Raw genomic sequence first — 20,760 nt, forward strand, 5'->3', positions numbered from 1 at the left:
GTGGAAAACTGTGATTAACAAAAAAAAAAAAGGGACTTTGAATGTGAAACTCACAGACTGATGCCAAAGATAAGTAGCCCATTGTCTTATTGCCTGCCTGAAGGGAGTATGTTGTGGCCAGCACCGCCCAGTAGAAATTCACAACCTGAAAAACCTGTAAGGTTGAAAGACTATTTACATGAGAATGGTAAATAGATGATAGTCTTGAAAAAGAATAATGTATCTAGGGCAAGTTATGTATCTAGTGAGAAAGGATACATGTTTAAATTATCATAAAATCTTGAAATCCAGTCGAAAAGGTTGCATTGAGGTTGTGCAGAACATTTACCAGTATAGCCTCTGTGTGGATGTAAGTAGGGAAATGATGGTTTTTTAATTTAAAGTGAAACATGAAATCTGATGCCAACAAAGCCATCTGAAATAGGCAGACGAGCAGCGACAAAATGTAGAACAGTGTTTTCTTCTTCATAGTGGCAGAGAGCACCCATCTCATAAACATGGATGTATTCCCCTGGAAGCAAAAACACTAGTCAACAGCAGAAACTTTACAGCCTGTATTTATGTCTTAAAAAAAAAAGATGATTTTTAGTAGTAGTAGTAGTAGTAGTTGCAGTAGCAGTAGTAATAGACAAGTTAAGGATGAATGTACTTAAAGGTTCAAAATGTTGTGTTTGATGTAATACTTTGATATATAATTATGTATGTTTCAGGGCAGAAGGATAAGATGATAATTCCCAGTAGCCTATTCCTGTGCATATAGAGGCTTACGTGGCTACTCATCAATTTGCATTTCTCATGGATAAAAAATATAAACAAATGCAATGCAATGCAAGGCCTAAAACATGAACAACAGGGCCGTGCATGTAAGGCCTCTGAATACTGATCCACATTTTTCAAGTGTTACAGATTGTAACTGACGTAAATCATTCAACCTACATGCTCAAAAAAGGAGTCCTCTTTGTTGACCCCCACAACGCCTATTTTGTTATGAACAATCATTGTAGCCTACGAAAGGAAATTAAACGGGTTAATGATATAGTTCGTGTATTCATGCCGTATTAAAATATCGAATTTGTAGAAACAGATTTAATTTGTTTTCTGACATACCTTTCAGTGTCACATCCCATCATCAAAGTTACATATTCTCACGATTGAATGCGGTTTGTTCCATCAATGACAAGCTGATCTTTTGAATTCGTTGCGTCATAATCACTTTTTTGTAACTGGCTGTTTTGTAAACCTCATCAGAATGGAATTTTACCGACGATTTCAAAACATTAACCAAGATAGAGCAATGTAGGCTAATTCATGTCTAGGTCAGTTCCGGCCTCATACATGACCGCCTCAATCCTCTCATTTTACAGAAGTGCTTGACTTTAGATTTAACCTAGCAGCCTCAAATTTAGCGACCTCGATTGTCATTTCACATGCTGTAATTTTAACTGGAGGCTTAAATGGTCAAAATTCATGCCGCCGCATACCAGTATAGGCCTAACTTTTAAAAAAAGTTAAAGGATTTTTTTTCCCCTGTTTCAGTTAACCTGTCTTCAGATAATGAGAGAATAACCAAAATAATATTCACGTTTCGGCTGAAGCAGCAGAGTGATGGATATTCATTTATTTAAGAAGTGCAAAATACATAGCTTTTAAATACATATGCTTCATAGCATCGTAGTAAAAAAAACAGACACATAAATAAAAAACAAATGAATTCTGATCACAATTGATTATTTAAATAATATGAATACTGTCATATTACAACGTACATCATTTCACCATTATTTAACTCTTGCCCTATATAATCAGAAATGTCTCTATTTCTCTTTTTAAAGTAAACTCCAGCCAAATGGAACAACAGAGTATTGCTGTAAATGTGTGAGTACAAGTAATCCCTCTAATGTAAATCAGAATAGTCATGACATGTCATGTCCACCACCAGTATAAATACAATGATGTAATCGATATGTATTCACTTCAGATCCACTCAGTCACAGGGTAATGTTTCAAATTCTGAAACACAAATATTAATCAGCATGGGCAATACAAAAATACATAAGTAAATTAATTTGTGACATTTATGCATAAATAAATGGACACAAGGCACACCATATACACTTTGGTTTCTAAGATGTTAGTGATGTCTTTTCTTTTCTTTTTTCACTCGACGTTTGGAAGCCACCGTCAGAATCTTCATACTAGCTGCAAGAGCCCTGACACCTACTTTCACAGCGTAATGAATCTGAGGACAGACATAGGTGTGGTCGCCATGTAAGCATCATTTTCACAAGCGACAATTTGTTTGGAATTTGACAGACCTCACAGTATTATCCATAAAGGGCAAATAGATGGATTTTAAATGGAGCATGAGATAAGAAACAAACACAAACATGCAAATAAGTGCATATAAGCCAACCTACCTGTTGAGACTCTGCCCTGCCATATCGGAGCTCAGTAACAAAGTGTTCACAGTTGCCCCGTAGCAGACAGTATGGCAACTCCAGGCCCAGAAGACTGTGGGCATCCCTCAGTATGGCACACACGTGACGCGGCTCATGTTTCTTGTCCAGCAGATTGTTTACATGGAATCTGTCCTTTCCTGCCACCCCTGTCAGCTCATCTTTCAGCACAGTAGCTTTATCATACATCACAGACATGAATCTGTTTATACCAGCCCCTGCAATTTCAGCTAGAACATATGAGTAGAATAGATTAAAATGAGCAAGTAAACAAATACGGAATGCATGAACAATTGAGGACAAGGTGCATGGTGCTATATTTTGGTTAATCCTTCCTGTGGTGTTGGTAGTCTCAGGTTGAACATTTAAACATTCAATTTGTTGATTGATGAGGGTTGAGATAGAAAAGAGTGGGAGAGCTAAGTTACACTGATATGTATACCGACAACAGAATGTATACAAAAACACTGCTTACAAGGAGGAGCTAGATGGACTATGTCACCATCTCCTAAGTAAAGGACCCAGTGTTGATATGTTCCGCGGAAGATCTCTATCAAGTCTCCTGGTTCTGGCTGACACAAGACAAAAGTAGTGCAGGTTGCACGTGTACCATATTTATAATATTAGAATTTAAATGTTATCAGCTGTTAAATTATAACTATTACTTACAAATGCTGGCCCTACTAATCTTGTGGACCTGAACAACATAGCATCCAGAAGAAATCCACTTTGAAATCGGTTTTAGATCCTCTACCAGGAGTTTTTCTTCTCTCCAAGAAGGGTGTCTTCTTTAAAGTGGTATTTTTCAAAGCATCATGCTATATTCATTTAGTTAAGACGCTAATACAAGTAATTTCTACGCATATAAGCAGTTAACCCGGATGAAAACAGAGTAAAACAAATGCCTAAGGACATTTCTATGGCGAAGGTTCTGCTTTAATCTTTGCTGTTGTCCACTTCAGTGGTAGGCTCAACTGTCTTGAGTGGTCATTAGGCTCTACTCGTGTAATAGGCTTTCCGTCTATTTCTGTTCCTGACTGGCAAAATTGAAGTGCTACAAACACCCATTGGCAGCTGAAACTGTTCATCGACCAATTGTTTTATAATAACAGCTCACCATTTCTTATTTAGTAATGTGTTTTTCCAGATACAGGTTCACAGTTCATATGCTGACAACCTGAGACAGAATAATATAAAATTGCTTTGTTTTACAATGCTCACATTAGTTTAATGGTGACATATTTCCTTCATGTTAATATGCTTCAGGGGAATAACCACTGCACAGCCAAATATGCCATAGGCAATAGAAACATGTATAGCAAAGCAGAAATGTAAAGATATAACGAAGAATGTGATGGGAACTATGGAGAAAGTTTTCAAGAACAGTTTATAATAAGTATGTGAAAATAATCAAATGACAACATGAAAGACTTTTCTTTAATTTTCAAATAAAAAAACCTGAATGCAACATTTTCTGAATCAATTCACCCTGTCTGCATTTGCTTTGAAATCACTAAACAGATCTTTGAATAGTTTTCAAAATCTTTAATGTACCACTTCCTTACATATATAAATCACTTAACTTTTTGACAGTGATTTTACAGCAATCCCTGGCTGGCCCTTTGCTGGCTCTTCTGGTACTTTGTGAGTTAACATAACCCTTAAAGCAGCAATAAGGAGTTCTGTTCCAAAACTAGCACACTAACTACCTAAAAGACATGCAAATACCTTGCAAACGCCACCAATAGCTCAGTTGACACTGATAGAAGCTTGCCAACACACAAACTGGTGTATTTTGGCAGTATGGCTGGCAATGTCATGCTATGAAAGCTTTTCTTTCATTTTTGCAAGGTCTTCCAGCCAGGATATGCATAACTACATGGCTAGTGGGAAAGGTGTTTCTCTATCCTTCACATGACCGAAACTAGTTCCCTTTCAAACCATACCTCAAAAAGTGTCAAATTTTTGCATTGTTACTTTAAAAGGACGTAATGTAATGGATGTACTGTACTGAATCATAAAATGAACATGATACGTCATCAGACATTAAGGAAACAAGCTAAACTGAAGGACTGGCTTCTCAGACAACAATGCTTCAGACAATATATTCTCCTTTTAAAATGCATAAGCACATCCTCTCTGCCTCTCTTATCAGCAGCACCTGACTAGCCCTCACTGGTTTCGCTTGACACTGGTAAGGGCACTTCAAACTGAGATCTGCATCAGGCTGCAACAAAGCAGTAGGCCAAACAGACATGAAACTATATATATATGTGTATATATATAATCCGTTAAATTGAGCAATAGACTGAGGCAACTCCAACTCCACAAGATCAGCTTTGGCTAATATACGCAACTACCGAACACTGACAGAGTATAAAACTATTCATATGAGCTGTTTGATAATGTGCAAACAATAGAAACACTGCAAACATAAATGCAGTATCGATTTTAAAGCCTTGGTGTCCCGGCTACAGATAGATCCATCAAAGCTAGTGGGCATTTTGCCTCTTGAAATTTCCAAATTGGGTTGGGTATTATTGGGTAATAACCACTGTTACACAGGTACTTTCATATACACTGGTTCTCTGTGCTTCCACCAATATTGGTCCCATGACAGGAAAAAAAAATAATGCTACCATCCAAACTACTGTTAGAAATAAAAATGAATACTATATATTTGTGTTCTATACTATCTATGTGTTGTTGTTGGACATACACCCTTGCTAAAGCTGACTTGATGACGGACAAAAAAGTGTGGTCATTATCCTACAACCCTGCTGCTTTATGACTGAGATCCATGTTTTCCCCAGTGTCCATGTTCCTATGAAGTAACAGGGAAAAAAATTGTCTTAGGAATTTTCTTGCAAACATGACCATAACAATTCACACATTTTAGAAATGTGAAATTGTAATACAAACAGGTGTTTGCATTTATCACTTAACCGCTAGGCTTAACAGATAGTTACAGCTAAATGAAATCTCCCACATTACAATTCAATGGCTGTGTCAAAGGATAAGGCTTGACTCACAGAATACAGTTTCTGTGAGCAGGCTTTAAAATTGACAGTTTGCTGTTCCTCCTTTAGATTACACACATGAGCACACGTGATCCCATGTATGCTAGTATAAGGAGGTTTTTTTTAGGTTATACAAATAGGGTTCAGTGAAGTTTATGAATTTACCTGAGACTGATCGCCAATAACATCTGTGGAAAAGACAAATGGGAATTGGACCTATTATCAACAGAAATAGTTGCGTAAAAACAAGATTAACGTGGTCTTCATTTAACAAGGTAATGTGCTTACATGTGCATCTAACAAGTAAGAGAGTGTAACAAAAGATTCTGAACAGTTTCTGGTGGAACAATGCCAGACCAACTTAGAACGTAGCGGTTACGGCAGTAAACACAGTATGCATTGTACTCTCCAGAGGAATTAACGTTTTATCTTCGTACAAAGATATCACGCGATAGCTTCGCGTCGGGGTGCTGTTCGCCCTGTCGGGGCTTATTTTCCCGACAATGACCTGCGTTCTATACATTATCCCTTACATATATGTCAGCAAATACAGATATTTAAAGTCTGTGTTTAAACTAGGCAAATGAGCTGGCTAACGTTAGCCGCTGAGCTAGGCTAACAGATCTGTGATTAACAAGTTAGCTTTCCATAACCGTTAAAGTCTAAGTGAAGATTCATCCATTTGGTACCAACGTTTTATGGATTATCCACTGATTAATATATATAGATTAGATAAAGATACTCGACATAGCTCCTTCAAAATACTTACAACTATACGCTTCACTCGCAAGACAGCGCTGAAAAGACGCGTGTTCAACACGTTGCATTAGTTGGTGTCGTCATCAAAAGATCTTAGAACAAAGTCCAATCAGTGAAAACCCGAACAAAATTGTTACAGCCAGTTGAATTAGCCTACTTTTGCTGGGATCAAGAAAACCACAGAAAAATTAATTTATATTTGTATACTATTGTTAATCTTCTCGTTGTCGTTACAAAATAAACCTAACTATGTGAAAACAAAACAGTCATATGATAGCGGGGGTAAAGGTCAATCTTGTTGAGAAACATGGCGGCTCCCACTGACAGGTAACGTTAGTATAAGTAAGCTACCGTCAAATACGATTAACAAACGGGATCTCTGCACTTGGACGGTGTTTTAGCGATATTTCACTCTTTACCATTGTGCGTATTTGTAGATCTATAGAGTTTTCATAGTTGTTGTCGATCGATAAGAGAGGATACATTGGACTGGAGTTGGTGTAGAATTCAGAAACAATTCCATCACTTTGTCGTCGGGAAATACGTTGATACGTTTATCGAGTGTGAACATTTACCTGATTTATTTCAACTCGATGTACATGCAAACTTGCGTGTATGTTCCGTGATACACATTGCTCAAACCAAAAATACCAAATACGTGAAATGTTTTTATAGGGGTGTCTTAATGTCCATGATTGTTAATAGGTTAATGTTAAAGTATGGTTAATAGGTTAATGTGTCCATTTTTTTTTAGTATATTGAACTAGCTTAAAGCTAATACAAATCTGTTTCTATCTGTTTCCCAGGATGGGACTGCTGCTCGTGGTCCTGTTTGCTGTCCTTTTTAGCATTGCCGACGCTGTGGATCGTAGTAACTTCAAAACATGTGATCAAAGTGCCTTCTGCAAGTGAGCGCTTCCTCTAACTGCTTTATTAGGCCCAGCACTTTGAATGAATGAGTTTGTTGAAAGAGATCATGAGCCATCACACGACTAACACAAAGTACTGTAGTGTTGCACATATAGATCTAGTTAATTGAAATGCAATGGTATGAAGAGAAACGATGATTAAAATATTATTGACATTGATATCGTCAATGGTATTGTAAGTGTTTGCATTTATATTGATAAAACACTAAATACTGAGTTTCATGCAGTGATCAGATGCTGCCATCCCTTGTGTGTATCACCGCAGGCGTCAGCGAGATGTGAAGCCTGGACAGTCTCCGTATAGAGCTCTGTTGGAGACGATGGAGCTCAGTGAGGCACGCCTTACACTGCAGCTCATCAACGACAACAACAAGGTCTGAATGCTCACATCTTTCCCCACACAAGTTATTTCGTTAATTGGATCCATTTGAACTAATATGAACAGATTCCTCTCTGGACTAGGTGCGATTACTGCTGGAGCTGTATAGACTGCAAGGGAACATGACACGGGTCAAAATTAATGAACTGAAGCCACTCAGGCCACGATATGAGGTGCCGGATGTTCTCATCCAAGAGCCGCCTACTGAATCGTGAGTGTGGCCATAGCAGCTTTTACCTCATCGCATGTCATGCTGTGCAGTATTGGTCATATTGGAAAACATATGAGAACTACCCTTTCAGAAACTCACTCCTGTCTAGTTAAATTAACCTTTTGTGTTGCAATAACAGTTAAAATCCCAAATGTACTTATTTCTTCCCCTGTTTCAAAAGTAGTCTTTCCTCACAGAGATGTGGTGACAAACGTGATCAAATGTTTTAGGAACCATAGGGTACGAGACTGCAAGTTCTTTACCACATATGAGTATACAGCCGCGGAAAAAATTAAGAGACCACTTCAAAATTATCAGTTTCTCTGGTTTTACTATTTATTGGTATGTGTTAAAGTAAAATGTACATTTTTGTTTTATTCTATAACCTACTGGCAACATTCCTACCAAATTTCAAATAAAACTAGAAAATGCATTTCCTGAAGGAAATACCAGTGCATGAAATGCAAAAGTTAGGAAAGGAAGAAGAAAAGAAAGAAGAGTGAAAGAAGGAAAGAAGAAAGGAAAGAAGAGTGGAAGAAGGAAAGAAGAAAGGATAGAAGAGTGAAGAAAGGAGAGAAGAGAGGATGAAGGAAAGAAGAGTGAAAGAAGGAAAGAAGAAAAGTAGGAAGAGTGAAGAAAGGAAAGAAGAGTGGAAGAAGAAAAGAAAGAAGAGTGAAGAAAGGAAAGAAGAGTGAAAGAAGGAAATAATAGTTGAAGAAGGAAAGAAGAAAGGAAAGAAAAGTGAAAGAAGGAAAGAAGAGTGGAAGAAGGAAAGATGAGTGGAAGAAGGAAAGAAGAGTGAAAGAGAAAAAGAGAGTGAAAATATTGAAAAAAGGAGATACAAATGGAGTGAAGAAGAGAGATTGAGTGTGAGAGAAAGTAGGCTGAGAAAGAAAGATGGAGAGATGGAGAAAAAAAAAATTGAGAATGGATGGTGTCTTAATGTTCCTAGTTACAGTTAAATTGAGAGGGACAGAGAGAGAAGAGGTTCCTTTGATTTGGCGCAGCTGTCAGTAAAGCACAGGTGCAAGCCAGTTTAAAGACCCTATTATGATGTCATAATGGCCCAATGTAAGTCAATGGGAGAAATTTATATTCGTTTTTCTTTAATATCTTAAAAAGTATAAAGTTTAGAAAAGTGAAAAATACATAGCATAAGTGTCGTTTACAAGACCTACGCGACAAAGTTTGAATGAAGTTTCTACGTTAAGCGGTTCGGGCTGAATTAATCGCAGAAAAAGGTAACAAGAAGAAGAAGAAGAAGAAGAAGAAGCCTAGGAATAACAATACAGGGCATTTCATGCACTGTAAATATTGTCATTTAGATAATTTATTTGCAGAAAAATGACAATTGGTCAAAATAGCAAAAAAGATGCAGTGTCTTCAGATCTCGAATAATGCAAAGAAAACAAGCTCATATTCATTTTTAAACTACACAATACTAATGCTTTAACTTAGGAAGAGTTCAGAAATCAATATTTGGTGGAATAACCTTGATTTAAAATCACAACTTTCATGTGTCTTGGCATGCTCTCCACCAGTCTTTCACATTGCCGTTGGGTGACTTTATGCTACTCCTGGCGCAAGAATTCAAGCAGCTCCGCTTCTTTTCATGGCTTGTGACCATCCATCTTCCTCTTGATGACATTTCAGAGTTTTTTTTATGGGATTCAGGTCTCGAAATTGGGCTGGCCATGACAGGGTCCTGATCTGGTGATACTCCATCCACACCTTTACTGGCCTGGCTGTGTGGCATGGAGCATTGCCCTGCTGGAAAAAACACTTCTCAGAGTTGGGGAACATTGTCAGAGCAAAAGGAAGCAAGTTTTTCTTCCAGGACAACGTTGTACTTTGCCTGGCTGAGGTTTGTAAAAGACCATAAGGATTGAACCAAAGCCGACTGGAGGGTCTCCTAGTTCGTCTTCTCTGATGAGTCCAATTTCACAGTAGGTGCAAGACTCTGTGGCTTTTAGGCCTCTCCAGGTCTCCGTCTAACCATCAGACGACCATGTGTTGGGCAAAGCTGAAAATTGGACTCATCAGAGAAGACGAACTAGGAGACCCTCCAGTCCGCTTTGGTTCAATTCTTATGGTCTTTTACAAACCCAAATCCACCAAATATTGATTTCTGAACTCTTCCTAAGTTAAAGCATTAGTATTGTGTAGTTTAAAAATGAATATGAGCTTGTTTTCTTTGCATTATTCGAGATCTGAAGACACTGCATCTTTTTTGCTATTTTGACCAATTGTCATTTTTCTACAAATAAATGATCTAAATGACAATATTTTTATTTGAAATTTGGTAGGAATGTTGCCAGTAGGTTATAGAATAAAACAAAAATGTACATTTTACTTTAACACATACCAATAAATAGTAAAACCAGAGAAACTGATAATTTTGAAGTGGTCTCTTAATTTTTTCTGCGGCTGTATGTATATGTATTAAATGTTGTTTGGTTAGGCGTTAAATGGTTCAGTAATGTCTAACCTAAACGCTGGTCAAATACCCAGTGCTTCTAAGCACATCATGATTGTTAGTTATAGACTCATTCGTAGGTCTTTACATTTTATAATCACATCTTTTCATATCTTTTCCAAAGTGCCCAAATGCAAAACAATGTGTATGTATTATTATCGGTGATGGTGCCTTATGGCTTTGTGTAATCAAGATATTTTTTCCTGACTTTCAATTCAGCCAATGCTCCACCAGTGATTCTGTGCATCACCTTATAGACTATAGGCTACATACTCAGAGCCCATCATGGAAACAGAATAACTTCCTCATTAGTCATCCTCTCATTACTGACCAAGTCATTAGATTAATTAATGATTTTTCCCTAATGATTTTTCCCTCTGTACTGTACAGCCTCTTGCTGCTAGAGCGAGATGAGCATGGTATGGTTCTCTCCCTCGGGGTGGATGACCAGAGACTCATCATCAAAGCCCGTCCCTTCCGTCTCGATATCATGGATGGGCCGAAGGTCCTGTTGTCCCTCAACTCCAGAGGCCTGCTGGTTTTTGAGCACCTCCGCCTGCGCAAGGACACGTGAGTCTGTCTGACACTGGAGTGTCCACGTACATTATGTAACATATCTCCCTCTCATACACACAACTCGCGCACACACACACACACACACACACACACACACACACACACACATAGGCTTACACGTGTGACATACCATCCCTCTCACTCCTGTTTACTATTTTCCTTTATTCTGCGATGGCTTGCTAAACTGTCTATTATCTCAGATGTGCCACACCTTTTCTGCGTCTGATTGGTAGATTTATTTGCTTTAGTCCTTAGATGGCCATTTGCTGGACCCTCCTGCAGTTTTAGTGTGTGAAGGTCTACTGTTTGCTGACCGCACCAATGCTGATGGTTTTAAACAAAGCCTGCATTCTTTAGTGTTGATAGCTTTACCTTGAAGTAAGGAGCTATATGCTGCCTTATCCAAAAGGGCAAAAACTATCAGCAAACAAGTTATCAAATCATTCTGGAAACGAATGGACCAGCCAGTAACCTCTTTAACACCATGCTTTTCCCATAGAGAACTTCTTTTTTGAGTGCCTAGTCTGGATATATGCCCTGCTGCTAAAAGGAAAATAATAATAAAGAGTGCGGACTTCCTTTCACTATTTTGAGTAAATGAATGAACCAGAAGTCATTATTGGCAAATTTAGCATAAAATGAAGCAGAAATAGTTTTGAACTTAACATCTGCAGATGAAAAGAATTAGAAATAGAATTTCTGTTTACATGCACAGTAAATGTTTATAAATGGCGTCCTACACTTATCAGTGGGAAACAGTGTGATAATTGGATATTGATGAATATATACCATGTTTGGTTCACATATTTGTAATCAGTATCAACCAAGTAGATAAAATATTTAAAAGATGCTGTCATCTTTGTAATGCGTATAGTGAATTTGCTACATGATGATTATTTCTAAAAGTCTTGTTTCTTCCTTTTCTCTGCTTTCTTTCTTATATTTTTTTTTCTCTGTCTCTCCCTCCCTCCTTCTCTCTTCCATGCCCTCCAGTATCTCTCATAAAATAAGTAGCACAGTCGGTAGCATGTGGGATAAGATCAAGAGCGTGTTCTCTAGGTAACTGCCCAGTCGTGTTCTTGATCATGACTGTTGTTCAGAAATGTACTGGATGGGTCATTTGGCTGTATACTTCAAGAGCTACATCATAGATCATTAGCATAAATTAGCATAATATCAGTTTTGGCATAAAATGGCTATGATTTATAAACAACCCTGAGGGAACATTTTATTTCAAGTATTCATTGTATACAGCCAGATGATATTTGTGGTGTATGAAAATGCTACATTTGTCTTACTCACCACACTAAGGGACAGATACAATAAATCCTTCATATTATTTGCCCTTTGAAACGTCAACACAATATGATTCTTCTGATGTTAAAGTCATGTTTTAGATCAAAGCACTCTCAAGTTCAGGGAGACAAAATGGTGGTGGTATTGAATCTATCCCTGGTGGTTGTGCTGTAGTAACGTCTCCTGTTATGTAACCAGTGACCTGTGATTGATCATTCTCTCTGTCACTCACTAACCTTTCTGCCTAATGTTAAGACCTTCCCCTTCTACAAACCTATTCTTATATTGTGCACGCAGGATGTCATCTTCTAAATTCTAAATAAGTGTTCCATATGCTTAGTACAATGCCAACTGAGGTGGTGTACCATTTGTGGAGGTATAAATAAATGTAGACTTTATTCTATATATTCATTATATTAGGATTAGCAACAAAATAATTGGACCACTCGCACAACTTTTACTTTAAGCGTTTAACTGTGCATGAGTTCTGATTGCAGTGCTGTTGGCGTGTACCAAGCATAGCCTGAAAACAAAGGGAATTATGCCCCCTTGTGGAATAACACATTTCCTGTATAGCCACAGTTCTTGGATGAAGTTTGGTTGATGAGTTTCAATGTTGAACCCATTGTTTTTAATCATCATGGTAGACTGCTGTTCTATTAGTGAAATTATTGTAAGAAAAATCTTGGAATAAATACAACATCTGTTACAGCAGTTTAGATGCCTTACAACTTAATGTCCTTCAAAGTCTTTGGTTGTACCAGGAGTGTTTCATTTTGGAGGACAAACGAGACAAATGTATGACCCAGTGTAATAGGAAATTTAAAACTGAATTCTAGATCCACTGTAGCTGTAAGTTTTGTTTTTAAGCAGAAAAGGTCCTTACATTTGTCTTCACTGTGTAGGATATCATACTCTACTATATGGTGGCATCCGATAAACACTGACCTCACCCTCTCTGTCTTACTGACACATGCAGTCTTCTTTGTCCTCCATTTTGAACTTTTGTTAAGTTAAGTTAAGCATTTTGTTAAGTTAAGAAGTTGATGTCCCATTTCCACTCACTTAATAAACAGTACATAGGTTAATACTGTCTCAGCTGGTTAAGCAGCACACTTCTTTTGTGAGGGTACACTTCTTGAGTAAGTTGACAAGTTGATTATGTGACTAATAACATGCAATTAAATACTTCAAATTGTCCCCAAATCTAATAGAAGATGGTCTGTATGTCTACACAGAAGCATGCAGTAATTTGATGCCACACTGATGACGATATTTGCTACTTAAGGATCAAATCTGTGATGGGAATGTTTTCTATTGTGCCATTGGAAGGGTTCGGGGTCATATTCATGAGTCTCTGTCATTATATTTGGTATGAGGTATGCCTAAGGTTTATGGCTTGTGTTATTGTATCGAGTCTTAATTCATGTAGTCTATATGTAACCTAGCACCTCATCTGCATGATGGCAGCTCTCATGTTTATGGCCCTAACTCTTTCTTATGCTCCATGTGTCTAATCCATACGGTTAGCATTCTCACTTATCTCACTAAGTGTGTGTACTTGTGTGCGTGTACGTGTGCGTGCGTGCGTGTGTGTGTGTGTGTGTGTGTGTTGTCTTCTCAGTAAAAGTGAGGCAGATGCTGAAGGAGTTGAAAATGATGTGGAACAGAATGAAGCTGAGAAGGTATTTATTGGTTGTCTGGGAAGTCCCGCCCCTCTTTTTCCAGCCAATTTGATTTTGCCTTGAAACTCAGTCTGGCGAGGCGGCTATACCAACTTAGTTCAGCATTGTAAGGATCCTTGGAGCCAATCACAAACGGGCTATTGGCTACCTGGCGCCATTGGCGGATTTAAACTAACCACGACTACGTAACCAAATAGGTGTGTTAAACGGGTTTTTCAAAAACCTTCAACGAATATCAGTTTATTCCGTTTACATGAGCACTAGAATAACCAGATAGTCTAACTACAAAACCCGATAATAATCTGTTTTTATAGTGTGCATCTAAACGCTCTCAATGATTAAATTGACAACGGGATGCAAAGACCGTCACCTGTATCGTTGGTCTGATTGGGTAAAGGAGTGTCCAATTACGTGACTGAAGTGGACCGCCATTGCATAGTTCGCCAGACTAACTGAGCAAATTAAATGCAGTGAAGGTGGCAGGGAATTCCCAGACAAATGTATTGGTGTATCTCCATCTACTTACTGAATAAAAAAAAAATCTCTTTGTTAAATGTATTTGAGCACTGAATTGTTGTTGTCTCTAAAATGAAACAAAAGATGTTATGTAACTGTTATGTAACTAAATGTGTCTATTTGCAACATCTTTTGTTGTTTGTTGTGTGTTTCTTAATCATTTGGGAAATGTGCTGTCTATCATTACTTCTTTGCGATCTGTGTCCCAGGCTGAAAAGGTAGAGGAAGTAACGGAGGAGGAAGAGCAGCCAGGCATGTGGGAAGAGACATTCAAATCTCACAGTGACGCCAAGCCCAGCGGTAGACAAACACTACTCTCACTTTTATCTCACTTCACGTTTTTTGGCTGCAGGTTCAGCTCATTTCACTTTCACTGGCCTCTTGAAAACCCATTTTTGAATGTCTGTTCCAGGTCCATCCTCCATCAGTTTAGACTTCTCTTTTCCCGGGGTCGACCATGTCTATGGCATTCCAGAACACGCAGATAGCCTTAAACTTCGATCAACAGAGTGTGTATATTTGGTTTATTACTCCTTTTCCTCTGAATGTTTTTTGTTTTTGCATTTAAAATGTCACTAATCAAAGTGGCAGTAGTTTTGCCAGAGTTGTGCATAGACTCCATAAGTCCAAAGTCACCCAAATGGTCTTCTGTGTGCAGAGGAGGGGAGCCCTATCGGCTGTACAATCTGGATGTGTTCCAGTACGAGCTGTACAACCCCATGGCCCTGTATGGCGCCGTGCCTGTGCTCCTGTCCCACACCACAGAGAGAACCATGGGTCTCTTCTGGCTGAACGCAGCGGAGACCTGGGTGGATATCAGCTCCAGCACAGCCGTACAGGTGGCCATTTTACACACAGTGAACTGACTCTAAACACACTCTTTAGCGGTGTACTTTCAATGTGTTTTTTCTCCCCTCCAACATGTGATCTGGAAATTAAGCTGAAGAAAATAAAACTTTTTTTTTTTTGGCATTTCCCAACTCCTGTCCTATGTGCAGGATGGCGGTGACGCCCCACAGACAGACGTGCGTTGGATCTCCGAGAGCGGCATCATCGACGTCTTCATCATGCTGGGACCCCGCCCCACGGACGTGATCTCTCAGTACGCCTCCCTCACAGGTAGCAGCCAGCCCAGAGTCACTCAGATGGAATCAATGAGTCGTATATCTTTTGTCTGTCGTGTGAGAGTGTCTCCTCAAACCGAGCCTTTGTCCACAGGCACGCAGTCTTTCCCCCCGCTCTCTGCCCTGGCTTACCACCAGTGTCGGTGGAACTACAATGACCAGGAGGACGTGCAGGCTGTGGATAATGGCTTTGACGAGTACGACATTCCGTACGACTTCATTTGGCTTGACATTGAACACACAGACGGCAAGCGTTACTTTACCTGGGACCCAAATAAGTTCTCCCAGCCTCGCGAAATGCTTCAGAACCTGAAGAACAAAAAGCGAAAGGTGTTCATGCCTGGCTACACACACACACACACACACACACACACACACACACACACACACACACACACACACATATCATGCATGCACATACACTCAGATACACACAGTCATTTACAATAATGTTTTTGCTTTTTTAACTTGCTCTTATTTACAGATGGTCACCATCGTGGACCCTCACATCAAAGTGGACAGTAGTTACAAGATCCACAAAGAGATCCGTTCAAAGGATTTTTACATTAAAAACAAAGATGGTGGTGACTATGAAGGATGGTGCTGGCCAGGTAAGCTTCCTTGTCTGATCCTTGTTAAGCTATTATACATTCATGTGTTATTGTATCTTATTAAGATGTTATTTGATCTTCTCCTGAAGCAAAGGCTGTAATCCTTGTCATCCATTTTCAGGGAATGCGGGCTACCCAGACTTTACCAACCCTCAAATGAGAGCCTGGTGGGCCACGATGTTTGCTTATGACCAGTATGAGGTAATAAGCTGCCCCTGCTCCAACTCAGCTGCCTGTCAGTCATCCAGTATGGCACGCATAATCATCAATGTTAAGGCACTTATTTAGAGATGGACATAATTCTACTTTTTGTATTTTTGTGTAAATAACTAATGTGTATGGGCACTATTTAAATAGCAAGAATTATTGAGTTTCTTTGTCTATACTGTTCAAATAGACACTTGTTAATCAGCCATTCCCCACATCCAATGCACGCTCAGGGCACCATGGACAACCTGTACACTTGGAATGACATGAATGAGCCATCAGTGTTCAATGGCCCCGAGGTGACCATGCACAAGGATGCACTGCACGGGGGATGGGAGCACAGGGACGTCCACAACCTGTACGGCTTCTACGTGGTGAGTGACACAGTGACCATACATGTGGGTCTCTTAGGAGAAGGAACAGGCTCCCTATGCTTAAATAGAAGGAATTTGACGTGCCACTTTTCCTCTTGCATCAAGCTGTTCTGTTCTTCTTTCACACCTAGCAAATGGCCACTGCTCAGGGTCTGATCCAGAGGTCGGGTGGAGTGGAGAGGCCTTTCGTCCTGACCAGAGCTTTCTTTGCTGGATCCCAGCGTTATGGTGCGTCCTACCTTCAGTCAATCTCTGTTCTTCTTTCATGATCAATGAGCACCAGTCTTCATCAGTCTTTTTTTTAATATTTAATTTTGATTTAATATTAAAAAATGTTTTAACTCAATTATCTGGTACATCATATCATATACTCAATTATCTGGTACATCATATCACTACACATACCACACTACTGTTCATCTAAATGTTCCACTGGCACGTTCCCCTCAGGTGCGGTGTGGACAGGGGATAATGCTGCAGAGTGGGGCCACCTAAAGATGTCCATCCCCATGTGCCTGAGTCTGGGCCTGGTGGGCATCTCCTTCTGTGGAGGTGAGTGTGCCTATGTTTCCTGTGCTCCTAGTAAACGTAACGCTGTCTACAAGCTGTTTGTGAAATGCTTCTTTAGGTTCATTGAAGTTTTTAAGGTGTGTGAACATGCAGAGGCAAGAATACTAAGAGGCAGCATGGAGGGTTAGAGTTTACTTGCCATTTTATATTCACTGTCACAGCCCTCTCTTACCCAGTGTGCATGGCTCTTTGTTCCTTTATCCAGCTGATGTTGGGGGCTTCTTCAAGACTCCCAGTCCAGAGCTGTTGGTTCGCTGGTACCAGGCCGGTGCCTATCAGCCTTTCTTCCGGGCCCACGCTCACCTGGACACCCCGCGCCGCGAGCCTTGGCTCTTTGGCCCGGAGAACACGGCTCTGATCCGCGAGGCGGTGCGACAGCGCTACAGCTTGCTGCCCTACTGGTACCAGCTCTTCTACAACGCCCACCGCACTGGACAGCCCGTCATGAGGTGAGCGCCTTTCGACCGCATCGCTGAGTCTTCTGTGCCAGTTGGTGAGAAGGCCCTCATGAAATGCTTTATAGTTATAAAGTGTATTCACCATTTCCTCAATTGTCCTTTTCCCTAGACCTTTGTGGCTAGAGTACCCTGGAGACGCTGCTACTTTTGCCATTGAGGATGAGTTCCTACTGGGTAAAAATAGCCTCACTGTTGTAATTCCGTCTAAGATGCTTGGTCTGTTCTGTGTCTGTGTCTGTGTGTGTGTGTGTGTCTGTGTCTGTGTGTGTGTGTTCATGTTCTGTCTAAGATTCTTATGTTGTGATTTGCACTCCTCCTCTCCCTGCCCTTTGCCGTTCTTTCTCTCTCAGGGAAGGACCTGCTTGTTCATCCAGTCACAGATGAAGGGTCACATGGAGTAACCGCCTACTTGCCTGGAGAGGGAGAGGTGAATATATATACACACACTTCCTATATCATAGTGTGTGTGTTTGTGTGTGCTTTTATTTTCAAAGAGTTCGTTCTCTGAATGATAACTCTGCCTCTCTTTTAACAGGTTTGGTATGATGTCCATACATATAAGAAGCACCAGGGAAACCTAAATCTTTACATTCCTGTCACCATGAACTCTGTAAGTCACACCTTCACATCTGTCTGGAATCAAATTGTTTGCAAAGATTAAATGAACATTAAATTACAGAGATGTTGTATTTTAAAATGGTTTCATTCATTTACAAAAATATTGCTTAAAAAAACTATCGCTAATTGCCTTTGCAGTTACTGATGCTAGTAGTTGCTTCTAAAATGTGCTACTTAAAACAGCCCTGAAGGGTAACATTAGAATCTCTAAAATACAAATGTTGTACTCATTGTACTGTACTGTATCACAATGATTAGTTATTACCGGTATTAAAGATACACGTATCCTATAAGAAGAACTACCACTAATGCCTCCCTGCTGCCTTATCTTTTTTCCAGATTCCTGTCTTTCAGAGAGGCGGCTCCATCATCACTAGGAAGGAGCGTGTGCGGAGGTCCTCGTCCTGTATGGAAGATGACCCCTACACTCTCTACGTGGCTGTAAATGCACAGGTATATGGACTACATGTATTGTACTCCAAGTCGTTGAAGAAAGTTTGGTCAACCAAGACGAAAGGAGAATGTTATTATCGTGGCATGGTTTATTCATGCCTCGTATTTCAGTGACTTATTGACTGCTGTGACTTTCCGTGTCTCGGTTTATGTTATCTAGGCCAAGTAACATTTCCAAACCACTGCAACACAATGCAGGTCACAACACTGAATGTTCAAAGCACTTATCAGTCTTGTGTATTCAAGTGAAACATGCCACTGCAATATTCCAGGGAACGGCAGAGGGAGAACTTTACATCGATGATGGCCACACTTTCAACTATGAGAAGCAGAATCAGTTTATTCACCGGCGTCTGACCTTCACTGAAGGCTCATTGTCATCGAGGTTTGTTTCTGCCCTTTTTTACATCATTGTTAAAAGCCTCAGACTGCCAGAATAATTTAAAAATGATGAACACAAGAAAAGAAGCCTTTAATCGTGTATTTTGAATTTTTTTTTGTTGTCTTTTGCATTTCCAGCAACCTGTCTCCAGACTCTCAGTTCTCCACAGCCTCTTGGGTAGAGAAAATGGTCTTCATTGGTGTCCCCAAACCTAGCGCTGCTACCCTCAGGACCGCTGGTTAGTCCCGTGTCTATAATACACTCACTTGTGTCTTCTGCCAGCCTTTTACGTTACTGCGCTGGATGTTTTACCTCTTTCAACGCATGACCCAGTTGGGGCTTGAGCTCATATCCGCTTCTCTCCACAGATGGCACCGAGTCTCCTCTGGAGTTTGAGTTTGATCCCGCCTCTGAGCTGCTCGCTCTGCGCAAGCCTGGCGTGAACGCTGGGGCCGACTGGACCATTCACCTGCGGTAACCCATGGTAACCTGTGGTCATAAGTGTGGACTTGGGTACTCATTCCTCTGCTGTTAAGGATCAGGTGATGGTTATCACCTGCAGTATGACAGCTGTTTTACACGCACACACCCACACCCACACGCACACACACATTCAAAGGCATTCACATTTACAATGTGGAAGTTTGGAATTAGGTGTCCATTCAGGGAAAAATCCATCGGCAAAGGGGATAGGGTTGACTTTTTTAGACATTTGCTTGTCTTCTGTTGCCACTGGATACTGGGCCCTGAGGTATGAGTTGGCTAGGACCACATTTGTAGACTATTTCTAAGGAACATCTTATTTAGGTTGGAACAATTAATTGAAGACTTATGATTTTGACAGGTTAGGGTTGTTACATTTTGTGTTTTGATTATTTGTCATGAATAAAATCACTGAGGTTTGCACTTAAAGAACTGAGCCCAGTGAACAATTCTCTTATTTTTGTTATTCATAGAATCATTTCCTTTTACTTAAGTGGATTGCAAAAGTCCAGATTTGCTCTTTAGTAATAAAAAATAATTAATTATAATAATTAGAAGAACAGAAGAACAGAAATTCACATTTCAGCAAACCACCTGCCATTGCAAGTGTAAATTGACTGACAAGTTATAAAATCAAGTAGGCCAGTTTTCAAATCAAAGTCTTTTCCATCAATGCTGACTCAGTGATTACAGATTAGATGTGCACATCCAGTACTCGTGTGGTAGAGGCCTACAGCTAAACTGACCAAATGAAGGATGGCGAGGGTGACCTTTTACAATAGAACATATTTGCCAGTAATGGCTTCCTCACTCTTCACATTCTTTGCTGTACAACATGTTGGCATCCCATTCCTTGTTTAAGGGCTCATATGCTGTCACCTCAAGCAATTTATTTCCCCCTTTACATAAAGACCACCAGAATAGTGGTGACTAGGACAAAGACGGAGCCTTGAGCTACACTACACTGTCACAAGAAATGCAGTATTTTTTGTTTTTTAACAGTGTTAAGAAACAATGCTGAAAATGTCAGTCTTTTGTAGTGATCTATAATGTGCTTAACATTGGAATTATAGAAAAGAATGGGATTTGTGAGTTGTCAGCTCTACCCTTCAACAAACAAACAAAAATAAATAAATATTCATGTGCGTGTGTCTCTTATTTAATAAAAGTTCATGTT

At 39.8% G+C, this 20,760-nt stretch overlaps 2 protein-coding genes across 2 annotated transcripts; one reads left to right on the plus strand and one right to left on the minus strand.

Moving 5' to 3' along the window:
- Nucleotides 1-1,818: 1,818 nt before the first annotated feature.
- On the minus strand, nucleotides 1,819-3,070 carry LOC308370304 (phospholipase A and acyltransferase 3-like; the record flags this gene model as incomplete). The annotated part of the gene is made up of 3 exons (XM_080844962.1): nucleotides 1,819-2,239; nucleotides 2,418-2,899; nucleotides 2,932-3,070. Coding segments are annotated over 3 exons (729 nt in total), but the record flags the coding sequence as incomplete, so codon positions are not given.
- A 3,472-nt stretch (nucleotides 3,071-6,542) lies between these two features.
- LOC308370315 (neutral alpha-glucosidase AB-like) lies at nucleotides 6,543-20,655 on the plus strand (the record flags this gene model as incomplete). The annotated part of the gene is made up of 25 exons (XM_080844973.1): nucleotides 6,543-6,562; nucleotides 7,042-7,143; nucleotides 7,430-7,538; nucleotides 7,627-7,754; nucleotides 10,621-10,800; nucleotides 11,800-11,865; nucleotides 13,727-13,787; nucleotides 14,513-14,603; nucleotides 14,716-14,812; nucleotides 14,962-15,142; nucleotides 15,302-15,422; nucleotides 15,522-15,757; nucleotides 15,912-16,038; nucleotides 16,160-16,239; nucleotides 16,479-16,619; nucleotides 16,751-16,847; nucleotides 17,070-17,171; nucleotides 17,395-17,638; nucleotides 17,757-17,821; nucleotides 17,998-18,074; nucleotides 18,183-18,257; nucleotides 18,605-18,718; nucleotides 18,991-19,103; nucleotides 19,238-19,338; nucleotides 19,469-20,655. The coding sequence occupies 25 exons, from the start codon at nucleotides 6,543-6,545 to the stop codon at nucleotides 19,576-19,578; spliced, it is 2,838 nt and encodes a 945-aa protein (XP_080701099.1). The 3' UTR covers nucleotides 19,579-20,655.
- Nucleotides 20,656-20,760: the final 105 nt, after the last annotated feature.

This window comes from Sprattus sprattus, assembly GCF_963457725.1.
Source record: "Sprattus sprattus genome assembly, chromosome: 1".
NCBI lineage: Eukaryota > Metazoa > Chordata > Actinopteri > Clupeiformes > Clupeidae > Sprattus > Sprattus sprattus.